The sequence below is a fragment of the Rhinolophus hipposideros genome, assembly GCF_964194185.1.
Source record: "Rhinolophus hipposideros genome assembly, chromosome: 13".
Classification (NCBI taxonomy): domain Eukaryota; kingdom Metazoa; phylum Chordata; class Mammalia; order Chiroptera; family Rhinolophidae; genus Rhinolophus; species Rhinolophus hipposideros.
The window spans coordinates 413,339-435,903 of record NC_138059.1 but is presented as its reverse complement, the minus strand read 5'-3'; the positions used below and the strand labels follow the sequence as shown (position 1 = coordinate 435,903).

The 22,565-nt window shown below is 60.8% G+C and overlaps 1 protein-coding gene across 2 annotated transcripts in view; it reads left to right on the top strand.

The window, feature by feature from the left end:
• MROH1 (maestro heat like repeat family member 1) overlaps window positions 1-22,565 on the top strand; it is a 48,810-nt gene that overhangs the window by 23,182 nt on the left and 3,063 nt on the right. Inside the window, exons 14-36 of one of the 2 annotated variants that reach the window (XM_081069802.1) lie at window positions 417-539; window positions 3,038-3,145; window positions 3,351-3,495; window positions 3,693-3,733; window positions 4,023-4,164; window positions 4,468-4,520; window positions 5,013-5,120; window positions 5,483-5,602; window positions 5,795-5,917; window positions 6,686-6,832; window positions 6,910-6,936; window positions 7,776-7,898; window positions 8,118-8,197; window positions 8,308-8,419; window positions 8,527-8,622; window positions 9,259-9,363; window positions 11,334-11,469; window positions 11,573-11,685; window positions 12,605-12,757; window positions 16,548-16,702; window positions 19,367-19,532; window positions 19,982-20,178; window positions 22,370-22,507. In XM_081069802.1, the coding sequence (XP_080925928.1) occupies window positions 417-539; window positions 3,038-3,145; window positions 3,351-3,495; window positions 3,693-3,733; window positions 4,023-4,164; window positions 4,468-4,520; window positions 5,013-5,120; window positions 5,483-5,602; window positions 5,795-5,917; window positions 6,686-6,832; window positions 6,910-6,936; window positions 7,776-7,898; window positions 8,118-8,197; window positions 8,308-8,419; window positions 8,527-8,622; window positions 9,259-9,363; window positions 11,334-11,469; window positions 11,573-11,685; window positions 12,605-12,757; window positions 16,548-16,702; window positions 19,367-19,532; window positions 19,982-20,178; window positions 22,370-22,507 (2,711 nt within the window). The remainder of the gene's footprint in view (window positions 1-416; window positions 540-3,037; window positions 3,146-3,350; window positions 3,496-3,692; window positions 3,734-4,022; window positions 4,165-4,467; window positions 4,521-5,012; window positions 5,121-5,482; window positions 5,603-5,794; window positions 5,918-6,685; window positions 6,833-6,909; window positions 6,937-7,775; window positions 7,899-8,117; window positions 8,198-8,307; window positions 8,420-8,526; window positions 8,623-9,258; window positions 9,364-11,333; window positions 11,470-11,572; window positions 11,686-12,604; window positions 12,758-16,547; window positions 16,703-19,366; window positions 19,533-19,981; window positions 20,179-22,369; window positions 22,508-22,565) is intronic. The other variant, XM_081069803.1, reaches the window with a different exon arrangement.

Sequence of the window (22,565 nt, the reverse complement as noted above, 5' to 3'; positions counted from 1 at the left end):
ATTGTGGGGCCTCTCAAGGGTGAGGCAGAGCAGGGCTGGTAGCACAGAGAAGCACAAGCCTGTGCCAGAAGGGGAGGCAGGTGTGGGGGCAGGAGAGCAGGCTCCCCAGACGTGGCACATCCTCAGACTGGCGAGAAGGCCACCTGTGTAGTCTAGGGCCTGTGAGGAAGGTGGGGGTGCAGGCACAGGTAGAGACGCCGATATAGGTGAAGGTACAGGTGGGTACAGGTGAGGGTACAGGTGGGTATGTGTGTGTACAGGTGAGGGTACAGGTGTGTTTACGGATGAGGGTACAGGTAGGTACAGGTATAGTTACAGGCACAGGTGCAGGCAGAGCAAAGGGTGAGTTCATGTCTCCACATGGACTGTCTGGGAGCTCTCCCTCTGAGCACCTTCCGCATCTTGGCTCTGTGCAGGTGAAGCGGGCAGTGGTGCAGGTGATCAGTGCCATGGCGCACCACGGCTACCTGGAGCAGCCTGGCGGCGAGGCTATGATCGAGTACATTGTACAGCAGTGCGCGCTGCCCCCCGAGGCAGAGGTAAGGGGCCGCCTGACCCACCTGCCCTGTCCAGGACCTGTCTGCTCTGTTGGGGGGAGTGGTCACCAGAAGCTGCCGGGCCCCCTGGAGCTCAGGTGGGTGGGCACACGCGTGGCCTCGGGCTGTGTGCCCAGCAGCTTCCTCCAGTGTCTAGCCAGGGCTCGGCCCCTCGGTTGTTCAGGTCCTCAGTCCCCACAACTCCGAAAGGAGACGCAGACAGGCACTTGGCTCTGAGGCCTTTCTGTTAAGAAAGTTACTAAGCAAATCCAGGTCGTTGCTGAGGAAGAGCAAGGCAGACGCGGCGTGATCAGCTGTCTTAGCTGTTTGGCCCCAGCGTGTGGGGACTGGAAGCTCTTTCTACATTAGAGAACTAACAGACTCCCACGGTAGGAAAGGCACTTTTAATTCCTTTTGCTAAAGAATATTCTATTGTGAAGTCTCTGAGTCCTCGTCCACATTCTGAGTAGGAGGAAATCTAAGAGTTTGAAATGATTCTGAAAGCAGCAGCTGCTTGCAGGTGGAAGCCCGGATGGACATGTGGGCGTGCGCTGTCAGTCTTTCTACTTTTGCGTGTGTTTCAAACGTCTGTGATGAAATGTTTAAAAACAAAAATGACTTGTGGGCGAGACAAGGTGGCCTTTGGCGGTTGGCCTGACTGCAGAGGGAGGTGAGCAGCAGTGGCAGAGGCACGGGGCTCTGGCCATGGGTGGAGCAGGGCCATCATGTTGGGCTGGGCCAGGTGAGTGAGCCCAGCCCAATGGATTCTGGAACCGAGAGGTACAAGGGCAGTGGAAGAGAGTAAAGGGGGTCCAAAAATGCTTGTTGGTTCTTAGATTCCCCTAGAATGTCTTTGGAGAAATGTAAGCTACAGAGTAGAATTATTTATTGCTCATTAATATGCTGTTTTGTCTGTACTTACCCCCCAACTTTCTCTTAAAGTCAGGGTTATTGAGTGTAATTTGCATGCAGTAAAGCACACCCGTGTGAGTGTACTGTGAAGCTCCTAGCCCCACGCCTCCACCCACCGTATCACGTCAAGATGTGTAGCATTCCAGCACCCCAACCTCCCTCTGCCTCCTGTGGCCTGCCCCTCCACCCCACGTGACAGCTCAGCTCAAGGTGCCGTGTTCCATCTTAGTTGCAGAGGGCAGAGCCCATCGTCCCTTGCTGGACTCGAGGAGTTGAAATGGCAGCCTTGTGGTTGAGAGCCCACTGGCCCATGTGGGAATCGAACCAGCAGCCTTTGGAGTTAGGAGCATGGAGCTCCAATCGCCTGAGCCACTGGGACGGCTCTACCGTTTTTTCCTTTCTTAAAATGTGTATACCTTTTTTTGGCACCCTCTCTGTGTATGCATATATTTCAGTGTGGACTCATGGGTTGCTATTTTATGCAGTGGTCTATATCCATTTCTGTCATTGGTTTTGGTGGTCACTTTGTGCCGAATGTGGCCTGTGTGTGTCCTGGGGGCCTGGCCCCATGGTTCTCCCAGCCTCTCCTCACCTTCTGCTGCAGGTGATGTCCCAAGTCACCTTGAACTGTCCTTGCCTCCAGCTCTGGGGATCCTTTTCAGATGAGCCCTTACTATCTTTTATCTCTGAGGAATTTGTCTCCTTTATTGCTCTGAATCTTCTGGCTCTCTGTTTTTACTTCTAATCCCAGTATTCTATTATCTGCTCGTTAGCACTTATCTTTTTCTTCCTTTGAAGTTATCAGTCTGTTCTTCCAAGTCAGTAGTTTCTTCCTCAGCATAACCATTTCACTATTAATTTCCTCAGTTAAATTCTACATGTCAGCTCTTATAATTTTTCACATTTTTTCCTTGTTCTTGGTTCACATATTTTCGCACCTACAGTATGTTGTTTAGGTTAAGTTTATGTTCTCAGCCCGTATGTCCTCGTCTTTCTGTTTGTGACGGACTTTGTATGTGGTCTCAGTGGTCACTGTCAGCTAGTTTGCACTTTCAACGTGGGTTCTTTATTAACCCAGCGTTTCTTCAGGATGTTTAACATTTCCTGGGTGGACAGCTTTCAATGGCTGTTGTGGATTTGTAATTTTTTTGCATTGTCTGCATCGAATCTGGCCAGGCTTATTTTCGCTTTTAAGTTTGTCGAGATACTCTTTTTGGCCCAATGGATGGTTGGTCAGGCTTTCAGAGTTGTTCATGCGTATTTGGTATATTTTTAGAGCATGCTTTAAAAATTGTTATTCAGGCCCAAGTATCACAATTTTTTTCTCCTTGGCCTTCGATTTCTAAGTGAGAGGTGCTAACAGGCTGCACTCATTGCAGGTTCCGTTTTCTGTTTTGCTCAGTGCTTGCTTTCGGTGTTTGAAAGCATGAGTGGAAGGCCCCACAAAGCATTTAGGAAACCGGTCACTCCCTGGCAAGCTTCCCAGGGAGCCCAGCTGACTGGTCTGCCCAGCCTCCATGCAGGCTGTGTCCTCAGGGCCCAGAACCCACGACCCACCACAGTGCCCTGTCTTCGCTTCCCCACCCCAGCCTCAGAAGCCTGGCCCCGACGGCGAGGAGCTCCCAGCGGACAGCGTGCGCGCCGTCAGCGTCAGGACCCTCTACCTGGTCAGCACCACGGTGGACAGGATGAGCGATGTGAGTGTGCAGGCGCTGCTCCCGCCCTGTCACTGACCACTCCCCTACTGGCCCCTCTGCCCAGCGCTTACTGAACTGTGTGGGGCGCTCCTGGGCCACCCTGCGCGCCAAACCGCCCAGAGCGCTGCAGTGCCTGCGGGGTAGGTCCTGGGAGGCTGTCACCCCAGTGGACGCACTCCTAAGACGTACCACGGCGCTGCCCCAGGTCCTCTGGCCGCACCTGCTGCAGTTCCTCACTCCCGTGCGCTACACCGGGGCGCTGACCCCGCTGTGCAGGAGCCTTGTGCACCTGGCCCGGAAGAGGCAGGAGGCAGGGCCCGGCGCCCTCCTCATAAAGTACGACAGCCACGGTGCGCTTAACCTGCGGGCCAGTCCCCGGACCCGTCCCCTGACCTACCCTGACCCTGACTCCACCCCCAACCCCGGACCCCGCCCTGTCCCCTCCCTCCAGGCCCTGCCCCTTACCTAGCCCCGCCCCTCCCGCTCTAGTCCCACCCCTGACTCCACCCCCGGCGGGCATTCCCTGAGCCAGTCGTGTCCTTTGCAGTGACCCTGCCATCTCCCTACGCCATAGCCACGAGGCTTCTGGTAAGCGGCGCAGCACAGCTCTGCTTTCACCTTTCTGACAGCCAGCACCCTGCACCCTGCGAGGGCCATCAGGAGAGGAGTGGGCTCTCCCCTCTGTCCCTCAGTCTCCGTCCTCGCGCTTTCTCTGCCCCCGCACGTTCCGGGAGGAGAGGACACTGCCTCGCAGTTGGGGCTGGTCAGGCTCTCCTGTTGAGATTTTGGGGATCTGCCTCTCCAGGCGGCTCGTTGCCTCCACCGCAGTACCTGGTGGTCCAGGCATGGCTGCGAGCTCCCCCTCCACCTCCTGCAGGCCGTGTCTTCCAACCCCTACCTGGGAGACGGCCGCGGGGCGGCCTCGCTGGGGCTCCTGAACGTACTGCACCGGGACATCCACCCCTTGCTGGGTCAGCGGTGGGCGACAACCATCCCCCTGCTGCTGGAGTACTTGGATGGTGAGGCCCCGGGAGGTGGGCGGGACCTTCACCCAGTCAGGGGCCACGCGGGCCTGTGGCGACCAGGGTTTTGTAACTTTGTAGAAATAGCCCCTCTGTGGTTCAGGAAAGGGTCTGGAGAGCAGGCCAAAGGAAGCTTCCTGCTGGGTGGCACCTGGGATGTGGGCCCAGCTCGGGGCTTCCTTTGTGTCAGGAAGGTGGGGCGGGGCCTGGGCCACGTGGGGGTGCTGGACTGAGCCTGGGCAGGGTACTCTGAGCACTCCCCTCCTGCCAGGCTGATGGGTGACTGACTGGTTATTTCAGAACACACTGAGGAAACCCTGCCACAGAAGGAATGGGAAGAAAAGCTACTGGTGGTGAGAGAAGGGAGAAGAGACCGAGGGTGTGGCTTGTTTTGGGCTTGGAGACCTTTTCTGGCCTCGGTGGGGAGAGCTTAGGGCGCTGTACCTTTCTCGGGTTATGCCGCCTACCTTGACCTCGTGGTGTGGCTGGGGAGGGACAGAGGGACAGGCAGGTGATTCTGGGGTGAGGACTGTCTGCTGCCCTCACAGATTGCCCACCCTGCTGTGACAGGGTCAAATTACGGGGGCTTTGAGCTGTCCTGGCTACAGCAGGCTTCTGTCCGGTCCCTTGCTTGGCCCAGAGCTGTCTGCGCCTCTAGCCCACTGCATGTCTGACCACCCAGGTTTTTCTCTTTCTGGACTCAAAGGTCATCCACAGACCATTCAGAGCCATGGCACAGGACCCCTGGAGGTCACTGTGACACCCCTGGGCCTCAGACCCCTCCCTATCCAGCCCTGTGGGGGGCTGAGCTTCGGGCCTCTCACTGGTGCTGCTCCTGCCTGCAGTTCCTTCGGGACACTCTAGCTGTTGTGTCTGACAACACGTGGGTTTGCCAGCTGAGCCTGGAGATATGCAAACAGCTACCCTGCTACAACGGGACACCCCAGGAGAAGGTGACAGGGAGGGGACACCTAGGAGGTGACTAGGGAGGGGGATAGCCTGTCCAGGTTATCTGGGCATGGTCCTTAGGTCCAAGTTCCTGTGCCTTGATTCTGTGTCACTTGCTGCCTGAGCCTGTCTCGCCCTTGTGGGTGTGCTAGAACCTATGAGCCACCTCTTAGTGGCTGGTGGCTGGGGGACGCAGGAGCCAGGGTCCCCACCTCCTTCCTGCTCCTCAGATACTGCCCAGAGCTTGCTGGCTCCATGCAGTAGCCAGTGTTGTGGGCTCCCGACAGACCCTCCCTCATCGGGCTGGCAGTGCTGGGCCTCCCTGCACTCGGTGCCAGCACAACCATGCTCCCTGGCTTTGCTGCAGAACTTCCTGTATAAATGCATGGGGACCGCCCTGGGTGCCGCTTCCAGTAAGGATGTGGTGAGGAAGCACCTGCAGGAGCTGCTGGAGTCGGCCAGATACCAGGAGGAGGCCGAGTGTGAGGTGCTGGGCCCTTCCCTGGGCAGCCCTGGGCCTGCAGGCTGCTGGCAGTGCTCAGCCGTCCCCTGGGCCAGAGTGTGCGCGTGTGCCTATATGTGCTGTGGGCCCTGTGGACTGTTGGGGGTGTGTGCGCGTGTGCACGGTTTGTACCCACCCTGCTCCACCCGGAGTCAGTGCCCCCATGTGCCTCTCCAGGGCCTCGCCTGTTGCTTTGGGATCTGTGCCGTCTCCCATCTGGACGATACCTTGGCGCAGCTGGAGAACTTTGTGAGGTCGGATGTGTTCAGAAAATCCATTGGCATTTTCAACATTTTTAAGGTACAGAAGTCAGGCTGACGGCTGGGGTGGAGGTCGGGGTGGGACTGGCCTATGATTTTGTCTCAACTGTGGCTCCCTGTGTTTTGTGGTCCAGGGCGTGGGGGGTCCTGGAGCTTCCTGGGCTCAGGCTGCATTGCACGCCCGGGCCGGGAGCTGCATCCAGACTCAGCTCCTCGAGGGCGGGGCTGCGTGTGGGCTCCTTCCCAGCTGGTGCCAAGGGGCAGGCGGCGCTCTGCCAGCGGTGGGCGATGAGGGGCGCTGCAGCAAGGATGGGTGCTGCTTCCTCTCCCGTACCAACAGCTGTCTGCTAGTCCTCTGCTACCTGGTGGCTGACTATCTTGCCAAAGGCCGATTCAGGAGGGGTGGACCACCACCGTGGGCCGCCACCCCAGCCCTTGGCCCTCCATTTTCTGTCCCAGTTACAGAACCTTAGGGCTGGACTGGGTGTGTAGGGCCGGCCCCCACTTCCCAGGCGCATGGGTGTGAACAGACTCCTAGGACGGAGGGGCCCTGACTCTGGGCTCCCCAGCTTTTCCCCTGTGTGCCCCTCCCACCTTGGTCTCCAAAGGGCCTGAGCCTGGCCTTTACTGCTGTCCTCAACTGAGGGGCTCTCCCTGGTGTTGGGTGGCACCGTCCAACTGGTGAAGCCTGTGACGTTGCTGAGTGGCTCTGCCCTTCACCAGAGGGACTGGGGGAGTCTGGGTGCGAGGCCTCCTGTTGGGGGTGGTTACGTGTGTAAGTGACGTCCTGCTCGTCCTCTGGCCTCAGGACCGCAGTGAGAACGAGGTGGAGAAAGTGAAGGGCACGGTGATCCTGTGTTACGGGCACGTGGCGGCCCATGCACCCCGCGAGCTGGTGCTGGCTAAGGCGGAATCGGATATCCTGCGGAACATGTTCCAGTGCTTCAGCACCAAGGTGGGCGCCTGGGCAGTGCTGGGCGGGCGCTGAGCCAGCCCTGCACATCGTAACACACCTTACTTTTTGTTGTTCAGGTTCTGGGAATAAAGGTAGAGCCCAAGGTACAGTGTGTGGGAGCTAAGCGTGGACTACGCCTTTCTCTCTCCTCTGGGCTGGGCTGGGCGCTTCAGGGCCAGGAGGGGGGGGCACTCACGGGCTCCTAGGACTGACCTCTCAGAGAGCTCCGAAACCAGGGACAGTGGCCTCAGGCCGCACTAACACATTTTCCTTCTGCAATCTCTCTCACTAACCTGGAAACCCTTCCCTGGGGCTGTCGGGCCCTCCTCTTGAAGAACAGACCCGGTGTCCTGGGCTTGGCTGGGGGTGTGGCTATTCTGTGGGCAGTCCCTTCCCCCAGGCCATCAGCATGGGGGAGGGGCACCATGGTTTCCCCCGGACAGCCGCCCTCATCCTGTCCCCAGCCCCGCCCCGCCCGCCCAAGTTGGTGGGACAGGCAGGGGCAGCCCTATTCTGGTTGGGCTCCTCTTGGATGTGCTTCCTGCCCTTCCCACTTTGGGGGACCCTCCCAGCCACACTGTGGGATGCAGGGGATGCAGGTGGACAGAGCACACCGTCTGCCTGCAGTCCTCTGCCCAAGGCCATGACCCAGGGACCCCCAGGCCTGGGCCCAGCAGGGAGCTGAGAGCCTCGGCACCGTCTCATCCTGGCATTGGTCCCTGTGGCTTTGCCTGGAGATGGAGGACTGGCTGGAGCCCTTAAGAACAGAAGGGAGTGTGTTTCCGGCTGAGGAGAGAAGAGGGCGTATGGTCTGGCCTCTGATGCCTTGGGAGCCACCAATTCCAGGCTCAGCCCTATGGGCCAAGAGGCAGTGGCTGCCACCCCAAGGCAGAACCACACAAGGGTGGCACTGGTGGCCTCCTGTAGCCCACTGTCCCTCTAGGACCCGGCCCTGAAGCTGTGCCTTGTCCAGAGCGTGTGCATGGTCTGCCAGGCCATCTGTAGCAGCGCGCAGGCCAGCTCCTTCCACTTCTCTCGGAAAGCGGAGCTGGTGGCTCAGATGATGGTGAGACTGTGGGGCCTGGGGGGTCCCAGGGCGGCTGGAGGGCGTGGATGCACACAGGGAGGTGGGCCTGAGGAGGACCCGCGAGGCGGCGTGCCCGAGGATCCCCAGGCCCACTGGGGTTGAGGCACAGAGCAGGCCCAAAGCCATGGCCTGATGGGAGGCTGGTGGGGAGAAGCTGGAGTTCCGCCAAGGCCTGAGTCACGTGGCTGCCTCCCTCAGGAGTTCATCAAGGCCGAGCCCCCCGACTCACTGAGATCACCCATTCGCAAGAAGGCCATGCTCGCCTGCACTTTCCTGGTGTATCCTTTCCTTCCGGCTGGGGCGCGGCTGCGTGTGGGGGTGGCTGTGCGCAGTGCTTCCCGTGAGCGGCGGTGCAGGCTGGGGGGCTGGCCCTTAACTTGCGGCTCAGCTCCCTGGAGCCTGCGCTGGACGAGCAGGAGCGGACGGACATGATCCACAGCTGTCTGCACAGCGTCATGGCGATGCTGCCCGAGCCCGAGGCGGAGAATGGCAGCCAGGAGGTATCGCTGTGGGCCCCTTGCCGCCGGCCACGTCCGTGGTGGGGCAGGGGAAAGGCCGCTGTGGGCCGTGGGCTCACCAGTGGGGCTGGCGCCTCGTCTCCTTTCAGTCCCTGTACCAGGACACCATGCACGCCCTTGAGGACTTGCTGAGGAGCCTCCTGCGACGGAACATGACCCCCCAGGGCCTGCAGACCATGGTGGAGGTATCAGCGGGTGTGCACGCCAGGGTCCCACGCGGCAGCCACCCTTCCTTGGTGTCTCCAGGCCCTCCTTGCCACAGGCGGCCACACAGGGGCAGTTTGGTGCTGTCTGAAAGTATTGGGGGATCTGTGAGCAGGTGGGCAGAGCCTGCTCACCCCCCGCTTGAGCAAGTGTGCAGATGGGATGGGGTGGGCCCTGACCCAGGTGGGGACTTGGGACCTGTCCTTGTGTTTCCTCCATTGAATGGCGCTGGGAGGGAGAGGCCCAGCATGGGCCCCTGGTGTGAGCTGACTGTCTGGGGCCATCCAGATGACGGGATGGGCAGGCAGTGGCCTTGCCGGTTCCTTCCTGCCCTTTTCAGCACTGCAGCGGGCTGGGCTGGGGCAACCGACTTCTAGGATCACCCTGCCCCTCCAGGCCAGGCTCTGGGTCCATCTGGAGTGGCCATGTTGGAGCCAAGCCAGCAGCACAGGGATGGGACAGAGCTGAGTGCAGGGTGGCCTGCTCTGACCTGGCCTGCTGGCCCCCAAAGCCGGGAAGGATGGCCTGGCAGGGACGTTGACCTGCTGGTGGTGCTCACGCTCCTTCCTGGGCTGTCGCCCAAGCTGGCACCTGTGTGAAGCCCCCTTCTTCCCCAGCACCTGAGCCCATGGATCAAGTCTCCGCGGGGCCATGAGCGCGTGCGGGCGCTGGGCGTGAGCGCCTGCCTCCTGCAGTCCTTCCTGGAGCACCTGCACGTCAGCGTGAGTCCTGTCGTCGTCCTCCCTGCCCCCGCCCCCGTTCTGTTCCTGGGTGCTTGGTTGAGCACTGCTGTGCGCGGTCCTCACGGCTGGAGCATGCGCCAGGCCTTCTGGATGCCCTCCGGCTGCCACCGTGCTCATTCCCATCTCCCTCGTCCTCTTTCTGGAGACATGGACGAGGACGTGGCAGGGCCAGGAATTGTCCTCAGGGCAGGCCACTTGGAGTCCAGTCCGACGACACTGTGTCCTTGGGAGCCCATTCGTCCGCTGAGACTGTGTGTTGTGTCCCCCAAGTGAGGGAAAGGGTGATGGGGAACCAGGTACAGAAGGAGAAAAAGGGCACTTGAGGCAGAAGCAACAGTTTGGGCACAGATGTGGGGGGTGGGGGTGGAGAATGACACTTGCTGGTGGGGGAAGGTTGTGGAGAAGGCAGATACTGGGGGCAGTTGCAGTGGGTGGGCAGGGCTGGCCCGAGCCATGGGCAGTTGTGCATTTTAATATTTGGTGAGACTTCGGAGCTCACTGCTATGCTTTTTCAGAATTGCCGTGCTTGTGACAGGCCACTCACCCAGGTGATTTTAGGGTAAATCTGACACAGTTCCAAAACATTCCTGTTGTGATTATGACACTGAGCAACAGAGTCTGTAACGATGGGTCTGTAACAATGGGTGGGTCTGTAACAATGGGTCCGTCTCTCCATCTGCCTCCAGGCTTCCCTGGTGGTGGAGTTGCCACCACCATCAGGGTAACTTTCTCTTCAGCTGTATTTAACTCCTATTGCTGGCATGTGGGAAAGCATGGAGGTCTGGATACTTAGTAACTGGGGACTTCGTAAGGTTCCTTTGTTACTTCTAATGAATTTTTCGCTAATTTCCTTGTGCTGTTTAGATAGACAGTCAATCGTTTATAAACGCTGGTGATTTAGGTTTCTACCCCAATACTTACGCATCATAGTTCCTTCTTTGTGTGGCACTTCCAGAACCAGATGAGCAGTGATGGCAGCCCAGCCTTTGGGCGAGGCTCGCTGTGCAGCAGTGCTTGATGATGGGTGGGCAGTGTTCATTCTTGGCGTGTTCCACAGCACCCAGATTTGTTTTAATCGTGACTTTTACCAGGACAGAGACAGGCTGTTGTCAGATGCCTTTCTGTCATCTATCAGGATGATTGCAGGCTTTTCCTCTTGGTGTTTATGTGGCCACATCTGTCTCGTGGCTCTTGATGGTTTCGTCTCTGCACGCGTGTTGATGGGCTTTCTCCTACGCAGCTTCTTTTGTGTCCTGGTTTGCACAGAACCCCACTCCAACTCGAGTTCATCTTTGTGTGAGACGTGACAGATAGCTGACCTCGCTGAGAGGAGCAGCAGTGGGTCCCCCGGTCCTTTTCCCAACCTCCAGCCTCCACTCCTCCCAGTTCCCACGCGGGTGACTCCAGGATGAGCATGGGGAGACCGAGGGGGGTGTGTGGGATGGTAACTGATGTCGCAAGGCCCAGGGCAGTAGGAAGCAAGGCTGTTTGTTATGAACAGAGTGGGGAAGTCCCCGTATTTGAGGAGAGGAGAAAAGGCTCTGAAAAAACGGGACTGGGCACAGTTAGGATGAAGGGGTCTCATGTGGCCCTGTCACCCTCGGGCATGTGCCTCCTGGGCAGGGACTCCCACAGGGTTGGCTGGATCAGCAGAGCCCTGCCCCCTCTGCTGCCTGTGGGGCTCACATTCGTCTCCTGATCGTCCCTCTGCCTGCACATACCTACTGGCCTTCGTCCCCTCTTAGGGACCCCAGTAGATTGGGTGTGGTGAGAGCTGAGCTGAGTGGAGCCCACACTGGGGTTGCAGGGGCTGCCCTGCAGGGGGAGGACCTGGCCAGGGGCGCTGCTGGCCACAGGGAGGGCTCAGGGCTGCATGGCGGGGGCGGCCCTCGCGGCCACACTCCCGCTTGCGCCCCGTGTCCCCACAGCACCTCTCTTCCCCCCTCCAGGCCCTGGTGCCCTTCCACAATCTGGGTCTCCTTGTCGGCCTCTTCTCCCCACGCTGTGTGGATCTGTGGCCTGCCACCCGCCAGGAGGCTGTGAGCTGCGTCTACTCCCTGCTCTACCTCCAGCTGGGCTACGAGGGTGAGCGCCCAGCCAGGTGGCGGTGTGAGGGGTGAGGAGAAGTGTCTGGGCCTCAGTGGCCAGGCGGGCCTCTGCCCTCCTCCACACTCCCTCCTGCCCGCAGGCTTCTCCCGGGACTACCGGGACGGCGTGGCCGAGCAGCTCCTCACCCTCAAAGATGGCCTTGTGCACCCCGACCCTGCCACCCTCTTCCACACCTGCCACAGCATAGCCCAGGTACGTGCCGAGTGTCCACAGAGAGAGGGGGGCCTCTAGTGGGCTCTGCAGGCGCTGAGACGGGGTGCCCCTTGGGGCCAGTGGACTCGGGATGCGGACGAGGCACACACTCAGGTGACATTCAGAGAAGTGCCTTTGTGAAGGGCATGGTCTCCACAACGTCCTGCACCCCCGGGGCCGCCCCTGTGGCCCAGCCTGGAGGGCGGGGCAGGACCTGGCTCCTGGCTCCAGGGGCCAAGAAAGCTGCCCAGCCCTCTTGGGGGCCCCCAGGCCAGGGCCAGGGCCAGGGCGGTGCTGTTACTCCATTTGGTGTTGGGAGCAGCCCGCAGACATCCGGAGCTTTCTCCCTGCAGCAGGGGAGGGGTCAGCAGGGCCCTTTTGGGGGATATGGGGGCTGGGCGGTGCAGGCCCAGCAGCGGTTTTGTGCCTGGGGCCGGGCTGCTCACCACGGCTGTGCTTCCTCCTTGTCTGCACACAGTGAGGCATTTCCCTCTGCTGTCTGTGCTTCAGGGTCCCCTGCTCTGCTGTGCTGGGGGAAGAGGAAAGGCGCCCTTTGCGGGGCTGCTGCGGGGCCTGTGGCTGGGTCGTCCAGGGTGCGACATGCAGCCATCTGTATTTTAGAGAGTTCCAGAGTAGCTGCACCAGCAGGCTACCCCCAGCCCACCCTTCGGTCAGGAGGAGTCAGGAGGAGTCAGGGGGGTGCCCTGACCCTGCCCTTCAGCTGCCCTCAGGCTGCATCCGGGACCTAGCCAGGCTCCAGTGAGAGCGAGGGGGCCAGGGCACCCCCAGGAGCTCCTGAGGCACAGGGCCAGGCCGGCCTTGGGGAGGCTGGACGAGGGACGCAGGGTGGAGTGGTGTGAGCCCACCCCCCCAGAGCTATGCCTGGAAACCCTCTGTTCTGACACGACTGTTCTCCTAGATAATTTCCAAGCGCCTCCCTCCAGATCAGCTCATCAGCCTCTTGCTCACCTTGTTTGAGAGCCTGGGAGACCCCGACAAGAACTGCTCCCGAGCGGCTACCGTCATCATCAACTGCTTGCTCAAGGAGCGTGGCAACTTACTCCTGGAGAAGGTGAGGCCGAGGGGGCGTGGCATGGGCGTGGCCAGACCTGTGGGTGGGGTCGGGGCACTATGTAGGGGCGTGGCGGGTGTGGTGTGGGCGTGGTGTTGGTGCAGAGGGGCCTGGGTGCCCTAGGCATGTGGGGCGGGGCTGGGTGAATTGGGGCTCCCGCCTCCGCTCCCCTGCTCTGCAGGATTTGACCCTCACCGCTCTGCCCCCTTTCCCAGTGGGCCTAATCGGGACAAATCTTGCTCTTCTGTTTGAAGACAGACGTTAGAATTTGGCAAAAGTAACTGCTCAGAAAGTAAGGGAAGAAGAGGAAAAAATGCAGAAGCTGAGGCGCGTGGAGTTGGGGGAGGGTTGGGGGGGCGCTCCCATAGCCGGTGAGGATTCAGGCCTGAGGGTCGCCAGGTGCCGGCACAGAGGTTCCTACAGCGGCTGGCCCCAGAGAGGACCCTCAGGGGCTGCCCACTCTTGCCACCCACCAGCTGTGCACCGACCTCATGCGCTCCACTGACTGTCCCCATCGTTCCCAAACGTGCACGGGCACGACTCTGTCCGCTGCGTGTGAAGTGCCAGCCGAGTGCATGTCCCTGAGCGCGGTCTGCAGGTCTGAGGTTCCATGGCTCAGGCGACCAGAACGGCACGCCAGGGCTCTCTTCTGGTGGGTGTGTGATGGCTTCGCATTCGTTTAGTTTGGTTTCTGTGGTGGCTGCACGTTTGTATACACGTTTCTTGGCTGCTGGGCCGTTGTCTTTTGTGGGGACACCAGTCTTCTGGGTTGTCTGTGCTTTTCTCATTGATGTGCAGGACACAAGTTTTCCATTGGGTGTGCAACTGTCTTGTCAGGGAGGGACGAGCGGGAACTTGCTGAGGGAGCATCGGCACACGGAGCTGTGCGTGAAATAACGCGGGAGAGAGACGGTGCCCTGGCAGGCTGGGTGCGGAGGCGTTGGCACTCAGGGCCTGGGAGGGAAGTGTGGCAGGAGGACGGGAAGACCACACAGCCCGAGAGTTGGCGTTTGCTGGACAAAGGCTTGGATTTCATTTTGCATTCAGTGCGGCTCCCATGTCGGATTTGAGTGGCTGGAACAGTGGCTCTGTGCTGGGGCGTGGGACGGACCAGCCTGGAGGCGGCCGCAGGCGGTGCCGGTGTGTGCACACACATCTCGTTTATCCACCAGCCGTCAGGGGACACGGGGCCGCTTCTGTCTCCTGGCTGTTGGGAATCATAGTGGTGTGTCAATATCTCTTTGAGACCCTGTCTGTTCTCTTGGGCACATACCCAGAAGTGACATCGCAGGATCATGTGGCAGCTCTGTTTCTAATTTTCTGAGGAACCTCCATGCTGTTTTCCACAGTGGCTGCACCAGTTTGCATTCCCACCAACAGGGCACGAGAGTCCCATTTCCCCACGTCCTCGCCAGCACTGCTGTTACCCGTTTTGTTCTGTAGCCACCCTCGTGGCTGTGCGGTGGCTTCTCATACTGGTTTTGACTTGCGTTTCCCTCGTGGCTCATGACATTGAGCATCTCCTCATGGGCTTGTTGGTCGTCTGTGTCATCTTCGGAGAAATGTCTGTTCAGGTCCCCTGCCCATCTTTAATCTGGTGTGTTGATTTTGTGTCGTTGGCTTGTAGGAGCTCTTTAGATATTCTGGATATTACCCCCTTATCAGGTATATGATTTGCAAACATGTTTTCCCGTTCTGTGGGTCGCCTTTTCACTCTGTTGATTGTGTCCTTTGATGCATAAAAGCTTTTAAGTTTGATGTTCTCCCAAATGTCTTGTTTTGCTTTTGTTGCCTGTGCTTTTGGTGTCATAGCTAAGAAACCATTGCCAAGTCCAATACCTGGAAGCTTTCCCCGTTTTCTTCTAGCAGTTTTATGGCTTTTGGGTCCCTCCCCCTCTGGGTAAGGGGGGTGCCTCTCCATGGGCCCGACGTACCGAGTCAGCTGCTGGCTCTCGGGAGAAGCTGCTGAGCTGTGTGCTTCCAGCTCAGGGGCTCAGTGTTCGGCGCCCCAGCTAGGGGAGCGGTGCCCCTGACTCCCAGGTTCATACTTGGAGCATGTCTGGTGGCATGCGACCACCATCTCAAGTGTGACGTGGAAGAGTAGCGTCTTGTACCGCATGGGTCATGATGGGCCTCTGTTTTCTTTCCTTCCCTGGGAGTCCTTGGCCTGGGGACGCCTGGTCACTGTTGGACTTTAAATTTCTCTGACGTCATATCAGAAAATGTAGTCCCATCAGGGGACATGTGACCAGACTGAGCCCGCCCTCCCTCCCACGTGCCATGATGGTGACATACAGCTGAGTGCAGAGGGCAGACGGGAGCCCACCCAGCAGACTCCTCACCTCAGCTGTGTCGGCAGCTGGGAGAAGGGCTGTCTGGGGGCCCGAGAGAACGGGCAGGGCAGCCACTGACAACAGCTGGGGGTGGGGACGCTAAACAGCGAGCACACGGCCCACCATTCCACTGCCAGGTGTGGGCCTGAGAGAAATGACTGCGTGGCCACACACGGCTCAGTACTGCACACAGCCTCCATGTCGGTTGATTAATGAAGGGGTGACAGGTGTGCCCTGCCCGTACACACTGCCCGTACACATGGCTCGGCCTTGACAGCCTCGTTCAGACTGAAAGACCTCAGACGAAAAGCCACCTCATGTGACTCCATTCCCATGAGATGTCCAGAATGGACAAATCCCTGGGCAGAGCTGGGGTGGGGGGTGACTGCCAGGGGGTGTGGAACTGTGAGGATGATGGTGGTCACACGGCCGTGGGTGCGAGGGCCTATGGGTCATGCGCCCTGCTGTGCACAAGGACCCCAGGCCTGGGTGCGGGGCTGGGAGAGGTGAGCCTGAGCAGCGCGGGAGGCAGAGGGCGCAGGCTGAGGGACCCTAGGGCGGACGCCGAGAGCCCTCCACACCTGAGGGCCAGGCTGCTGCCATCACAGGTCCAGGCGGCTGACACACACCAGTGGGTCCTGTTGAAAAAATGCACAAAGGCAGAGAAAATGCTAGAGAAGGTGGGGGCACCCTGGAAGAGTTAGGAGCACCTCTGACAAGACGGGTTGCAGGGAAAGAGCCGCCGTCCAAAGCAGCAACATGAGGTGGGAGGGGAGAGCAGGTGCGCAGAGAGCGGAGGCAGGCATGGGGACCCCGAGTGGCCCTGTCCCCTCACACTCAAAGGTCCACCTCGGGGGGGGGGGGTCTGAAAGTGCTGGTCTTGGTGACGCTAATGCAGGAGGGTGGGAGAGCCCAGTGACACAAGTGCAGACGTGACTGACGCTAGTGCCAGGCGTCCACTCGCAGTCACCCCGATGACTTCAGGGGCCTGCTGCCCCTCACCACCTGGGTCAGCAGTGAACGTGGATGGGAAGATCCTCTCCAGCCTGTCCACGAAGGTGACCACACTGGCCAGCTGAAAAGCAGGATGGGCTCGGCCCGAGCTCAGCTCTCCTCACTGCTAGTGCCTTCAGCAGGCGCGGAGGGCGGTTTAGTGTGGCAGCAGTGGGCACCCGTCTCGTTAGGGGGCCGGGCCAGGCAGGCACGGGCAGCAGGCGCAGGCTGTTGGGAGGGCCACCCTGCCTGGGGCTCAAGGCGCTGTTGGGTCTGTTGGCTTCAGTGATGCCCACAGATCAGAGGGCCCTGGGCTGCCACCTTTGTGCCTGTGCCCGGCTGGCACCCAGGGGCTCTGCAGCTCCTGGGTCGCCCCGCCCCATGGCCCCATGCTTGGTCGTGTGTGCTGGGACTGCCCCTGGTGCCCCTGATTCCAGCCTGAGTGCCATGCCCACCGCCCGCAGGTGCCCGAGATCGTGAGCGTGCTGCGCTCCAAGCTGCGGGAGACTCCAGAGGAGCACGTGCTGCGGGCCGCTCAGCACAGCGTGTGCCTCCTGGCGGCTCAGCACTGCGAGGCCATGGTGTCCAGCCTCCTGGGCAGCCCCCTGCCCTTTGACAGGTACTGGGTACCCGCCAGCCTGCAGGGTGGACGGGGCTCCCTCCTGCCCAGTCCCCCAGCCCACCTCCCTCTGGGGTAGGTCCCTGTGACCCCCCCCTGCAGGCCCCAGGTCTCTGTGGGCACCCTGGGTGCGCTCTCCCGGGCTCTGCCACCCACTCATTTCCCTGGGCCTGTCCCCTGCAGGGCGCCGCCATCGTCTGTGAGCAGACCCTCGGGGCCTGCCCCTCCGTTCGAGCCAGGGAAGCTCCCTATGTCCCCCATACACCAGTGTGTCCTCCCACTCGCACTCCCAGCTCCCGTGCCCCCATCAGTGTCCCGGTACTGCCTGTCCCCTGCAGCCACCTCGGGTCACCTCACCGTCCAAGTTCCTGTGGTCACAGAACCTGCTGGTGCTGCTTTTCTTGGCTGTCCCCATTGTGGGTAGAGGCAGCCTATGACCTGGAGACCCTTGGGCTGTGCCTCCCTTCCCCGGGCGTTCGCCCCACGGCTCCTGTGGGCCCCACTGTCACGTAGGCGCCATGTCCGGTGTGGCACATGGCGCGCCTCTGTTGTCCAGCCAGGCCGTGTGCACGGAGGTGCCTCTGGTGACCGTTTGCCTGGTGTCCTCTCCACCGTCATGTCAGTGTCCTGGTGTTTGAGGAAATACCGCCTCTTGTTGATCATATCATTGGGTTTGAATCCAGTTTGATTTTGTTTTTTGTGTCACCTTTTTCCATCTCCTTTCTCATCTCTAACATTGAGAGGGCCTTTTTTATAATTTCATTTTTCCCTTCAGTTACTTCGGAAGTCAAGCACTCTGCTTCTGTTCTTTTAGTGGTCGTCCTAAAATGACCAAATGTCCACCTAGGATGTCCCCTCTGCGCCCCTGGTTTCTGTGTCGGGCCAGCTCTGTGCACTGCCCGGCGTCCCTGGGTCCAGTGCTCACTCAGTCTGCAGCCGTGTCGCCCGCGTGCGACTCTCTGCTGTCCATTCACTTCTTTGCTCCACTGTTCGTGGGGGCGTCGCTCACACAGAGGAGCCCACACATGGTCAGTGGTCCCTGTGGCGTCCCAGGCCAACAGGCCACTGCCTGTAGGAGGTCCAGGCTGTGTGTGCCTCCAGCAGGCGCATGCGCCCCTTGGTGGATATGCCCTGAGGGTCACACTGTCATCGCAGGTGTGTCTTCCTGCTGCTGAACTCAGTGTCCATGGAGCCCCGTGGGGCCATCTGTCACACCATAGGCTGCCTGCTCTCTTCCTGCTGGCTGGTGTGGCTGGGGCTCCACACCGTCGTCCACTGAAGGGCGACTGTCCCAGGCCACCGGTTTCTGGACAGCATGTGAGCTGGGAATGGGTTTTACCCTTACCAGTGACTGGGAAAAGTCTAAAGAAGACTATCTCCTGGTGTGAAATCCAAGTTCCAGTGTCCCTGAGTTGTTTCATTGGCACCCACTGTTCCCACCGGGGTGTGTGGCCACCCTGGTCGGGCGATGGGCCCCGCCGCCTGTGTCTGCGCTGTCCGGTGGGCTGTGCATGTGGCCACCTAGGCTTTGCTCCCCTTTGGCCGCTCGGTCTCCCTCGTGCCTCCTGTTCCATGCACGTCCCCCAGAATGTTGTAGCTGAGGCCGGCTGCTGGCAGACGCACTACGTCCTCTGAAGACGTGTTTATTTGGCCATCCTTGTCTATGACTTTCGTAGACTCTGAATTCCACGTTTGTGAGGATCTTCTTTCCGTGTGTGTCAGGCAACGTGTCCTTCATGGCTGCTGCGTCTCACTGGCACTCTCTTCGCGGAGGACGCATACTTGCGTTTCTCCCATGAGCATGAGGGTCCCCCTGCCACTGGCGTTTTGCGCTTCCCCAGTGGGGCCCCCGGGCTTCCTTCTTTCCTTCTCCTGGTAGCTGCCAGGCTTCTTGAGCCTGAGTCAGCATCTGTCACCAGTTCTGAGCTTTTTCTTTTTGGACTCTGTTCCGTGCTTCGGGGACACCAGTCGGCGCCTGTTGGACCTTCTCCTCCACTCCCCATGTCTCTGGTTTGCTCTTCTGAGCGGAACGTGGTCGCTGCCCATGCCGGGTGCTTCCCTCCGTCTACCTTCGAGCTCACTGTCTGTCTCTTCTGCTGTGTCCAGGCTGGTGCCACATGCACGCTCCTAGTGCAGGGGCCCTCACTTCTAGAGAGCTGCAGCCTCTCGGTCACATTGGCTCTGTTTTCAGGGTTTCTGGTTGTTAGACATCTGAAGCGTGTCCCTCCTCCCTGCACACACATCAAAACAGCACAGCCACTCCCACTGTCTGCGCACGATGTCTGCAGGCCGCGTCCGCGGCGTCTCACTCACGGTCCATGCCCTGTGTGCCTGGTCTCTGGCCACAGCTCACTGCTCTGGAAGATGCGTTTGTGGTGCCCCTGAGGCCGCCCGGAAAAAGCCTCGTTGGTGCTTTTAGCAGCGCCAGGGTCCCCTCCCACCACCCCACTTCAGGCCCTCTGTACTGGCCATGCCTCTGTCCCTGCCCTGTGGCCAGCTGTGCCCACCACCAGGCCTGTTACGGACCCTGGGGTCAGGTAGGGGTGAGTTTAGGTCTGAGGTCAGGGCACTGTTTCCTGCTGGAGCCGTGTCTGGTGGGCAGGTGGGGCGTGGAGCCGGGGCCAGCAGTGGCCTCGAGGTGACCACCCTCCCGCCCACCTCCAGCCACACCTGCACCCTGTGGCGGGCGCTGGCCTCAGAGCCCGACCTCCCTGCACAAGTCCTGGGGCTCCTCCTGCAGAAGATGAGCAGGGACGTCCCGTTCAAGGAGAGCCGGGCCTTCCTGCTGAGCAGCTCCCCCGACCGCGTGGCCACGCTGCTGCCTCTAGCGGTGAGTGGTGTCCACCCCACTGCCCCTTCTCCCCTTGGGGGAGGACCCCCCCTAGGCACCTGGCAGCAGACTGTGCCTTGGGGCCCAGCCTCGTAAAGGCCTGCAGGTGTGTCGGTCCCCAAGGGAGACCTTGCTGTTTCATCCGCGGAAAACAAATAAACCCAACTTGGCAAGGCTCTCAGCAGTGAGGCAGCTGGGAGGCTCCCTCCTCCTCCAGCTAAGGAGCCAAGAACAGCGGTCAGGGCCGTCCCCAGGTGGCACATGCCCATGCCTGCCTCGGGTCCCCTGCGCCACTCCCCCGAAGGAAGACCTCCGGGAGCATGGGGTGCACGCTGAGGGGGTGTGGGCTGGTTGGGGTCCTGGGAAGCGGGGCGCAGCCTTCGTGGTGGCTGGCTTCATTAGAAACGGCCCCAGAGGGAGGGTAAGCCTGAGGTGGCCCCTGTCCCTAGGCCACCTGTGCGCTGTCCGAGGTCATGTCTGTTCCGGCGTCCTCGCCCGCCGTGCTGGAGCTGTACCCCCAGCTGTTTGTGGCACTGCTGCTACGTGTCGGCTGCACCCTGGGCGTCCAGCTGCCCCGCAGCCTACAGGCCAAGGAGCGGAGGGCCACCAGCTCGGGCCTGGCCTCCAGGACCCTTGAGCCCTGCAGGTAATGGCTGCCCGCCTCCTGCCCACAACATGTGCTCTGGGGTCCTATGGTCTCTGCCAAGTGGGCCCTGGGTCCCGGCAAGAAAACGCGACACGCCAGGGCACGGAGCTTCAGCAACCTGGGTGTCTGCCTGCCCGTCCTGGGCGCTGGGGCCATTACCGGGCCCACCACAGTGGCACCTCAGAGCTCCAAACAGCCACCTGGGGCCACAGGGTGAGCAGAGGAAGCTGACAGCTCAGGGCCACTGGAGCCTGAGTAACAGTGAGCCCGGGTCACCTCCCCATCCATCCCAGTTGTCTGGGGTGGGATGTGTCCCTTGGCGGGGACACGGGGACAGTGTCAGTTCACCCCGCCCCCAATGCAGGGCTGTTCCTCCACAGGACCAGCTCGTAAACTCGAGCTGAGGCCGTGCGCCAGGGCCTGCCCAGCCCTGCGCAGACCAAGTGGAAAATGTGAACGGGCCAGAGGACACTGGCCTGGCTAGCCCTGGCCTGGCACATAGGGACTGCTCCATGGCCCGTGAGCTGGGGGGGCTGCAGGCCTCTCACCCTCACCAGGGGCCCCTGACTGCCACCCCTGAGCTGGGACTCATGCAGAGCCAGCCATGGGGCTTGGCTCTGACGGAGGCCGTCTGCCAGCAAGTCAGACCCTTGCAAACGCCACATCCACAGAAATTCTGGGCAGCAGGCAGGCAGGCAAGGGAGGCGCCCGCACTGGAATTGTTCACATTCTCGGGCCAGGCGGGCGCCTCAGCACTTCAGACCTGCTGCAGCCGAGCACGGCCCCAGTCACCAGTCAGCCTGAGCGTGGCCTCTGGGCCAAGTGGCGTCTTCAGGCCTGGGGCAGGGGACACGCACTGCCAGGACTTGCTGTGGCCCTGTGGACGACCCCTCGGGGTGCACGGTGGGCATCTGACCAGTGACCACAGTGGTTCCCTCTGAACCTACAGTCGGCGTGAGCTGCCCCACCGCCAGGGCCGGCAGCCCCCGCAATGACCAGCCCTGCACTGGTCTCGAGGCTTTTGGGACAGGGCGAGTCACCTTCTAGCATTTCCTCTGGGGAGGGAGCTGCAGAGGGGCCTGTCCTTGGATGCTCAGTGAGGGCTTGCTGGGGGCCTGTCCAGTTGGGGGCACGTGCGCGACACCCCTTGCTGACATCCTCATGGCTGTCATGCCACCCAAAGGTGACCATGGGGATGGGGAGGCCACCAGCATCTGAACCCTGGACTGCTGAGACCCCTAGGTCTCAGCTCCGGCTGCCCCCTGCCTGGGCCCTCGCGCTTGTGTGGGCTGGCCTGGAAATCTCACAGGACGGGTCTCGGGGACATAAACAAGCTTGTCCCCAGATTCACGTGTGAGGCCCCATTGTGTGGCCAGCAAGGCCTGTCCCCCGTGCCCCCCACTCCCACTGCAGCCAGCAGCACCACCGTCCCAGTCATGGGAAGCATTGCCAGTCTGGCCTAGCACGGGGTGGCTGTGGACACTGGGACTGTAGTTGCTGCCTGGAGGCGGTTCAAGTGCGCTTGCCCCGTGGGTGGGTGGCCGCCCTCAGGCCTCATGGACATGTATGTCGGCAGGCCGGGTGACCCAGTGCAGGGGAGAGGTGGGCGTGGGGCCCGCAGCCCTCCCTGCTTGGTTCCGAAGATCCTGCCATGCTGTCTCTGGGCCACAGGCTTTGGGCCGACTGCTCTCCCTGGTCTGTGGGGTCCTGCCCCTGCTTCTGCCTCGGCTGGGCTTCTGTCCAAGTGAGATGGGCAGACACTAAACTCCCACCAGGCCCGGCTGCCTCTGGGCCCTCTTCCAGGCTCAGGCCCACCCCTGCCACCCCCAACTGGCCGATATGGGGGACAGAGCCGGACACTTCCTAGCCAGCTACTCCAGCTCTTGGCTACCATCTGGCCTTGGAGCATAGGGGCCATGTTGTGTATCTGGGAGTGGACAGGGCCCTGGGTTCTCTCAGGTGGGTGGGGCTGTGCACTTGGGCTACAGACTTGGGGTATAAAACAGGCTTTGTGGGGGTCTGGGCCAGGCATGGGGGTCGGGGGCAGTCTTCACAGCCTGCCTGAGACTAGAGGGTCCACAGCTGCTGGGTTGCGCCCTGCGTGGGGGAGGGGAGCAAGGGCCTGCTCCCCACAGGATGTCACAGGCAGCCTGGAGTGCTCCACGCTGAGCCCACCCCCACATGCCCACAGCTCAGCAGTGGGTGCTCTGCAGCTCGCCCTGGTTCGAGGGGGCAGCGAAGAGGTGGTGCAGCATGTGGAGCTGGAGCAAGGCTGGGAGTCACTGAGGACGTCAGTGGGGCACGAGGAGGGTGTGGCCCGGCTGGCCAGGTAAGCATCGGTGGGCCAGGACCCACAGGAAGGCACAAAGGAGGGCCCCCAGGGGCAT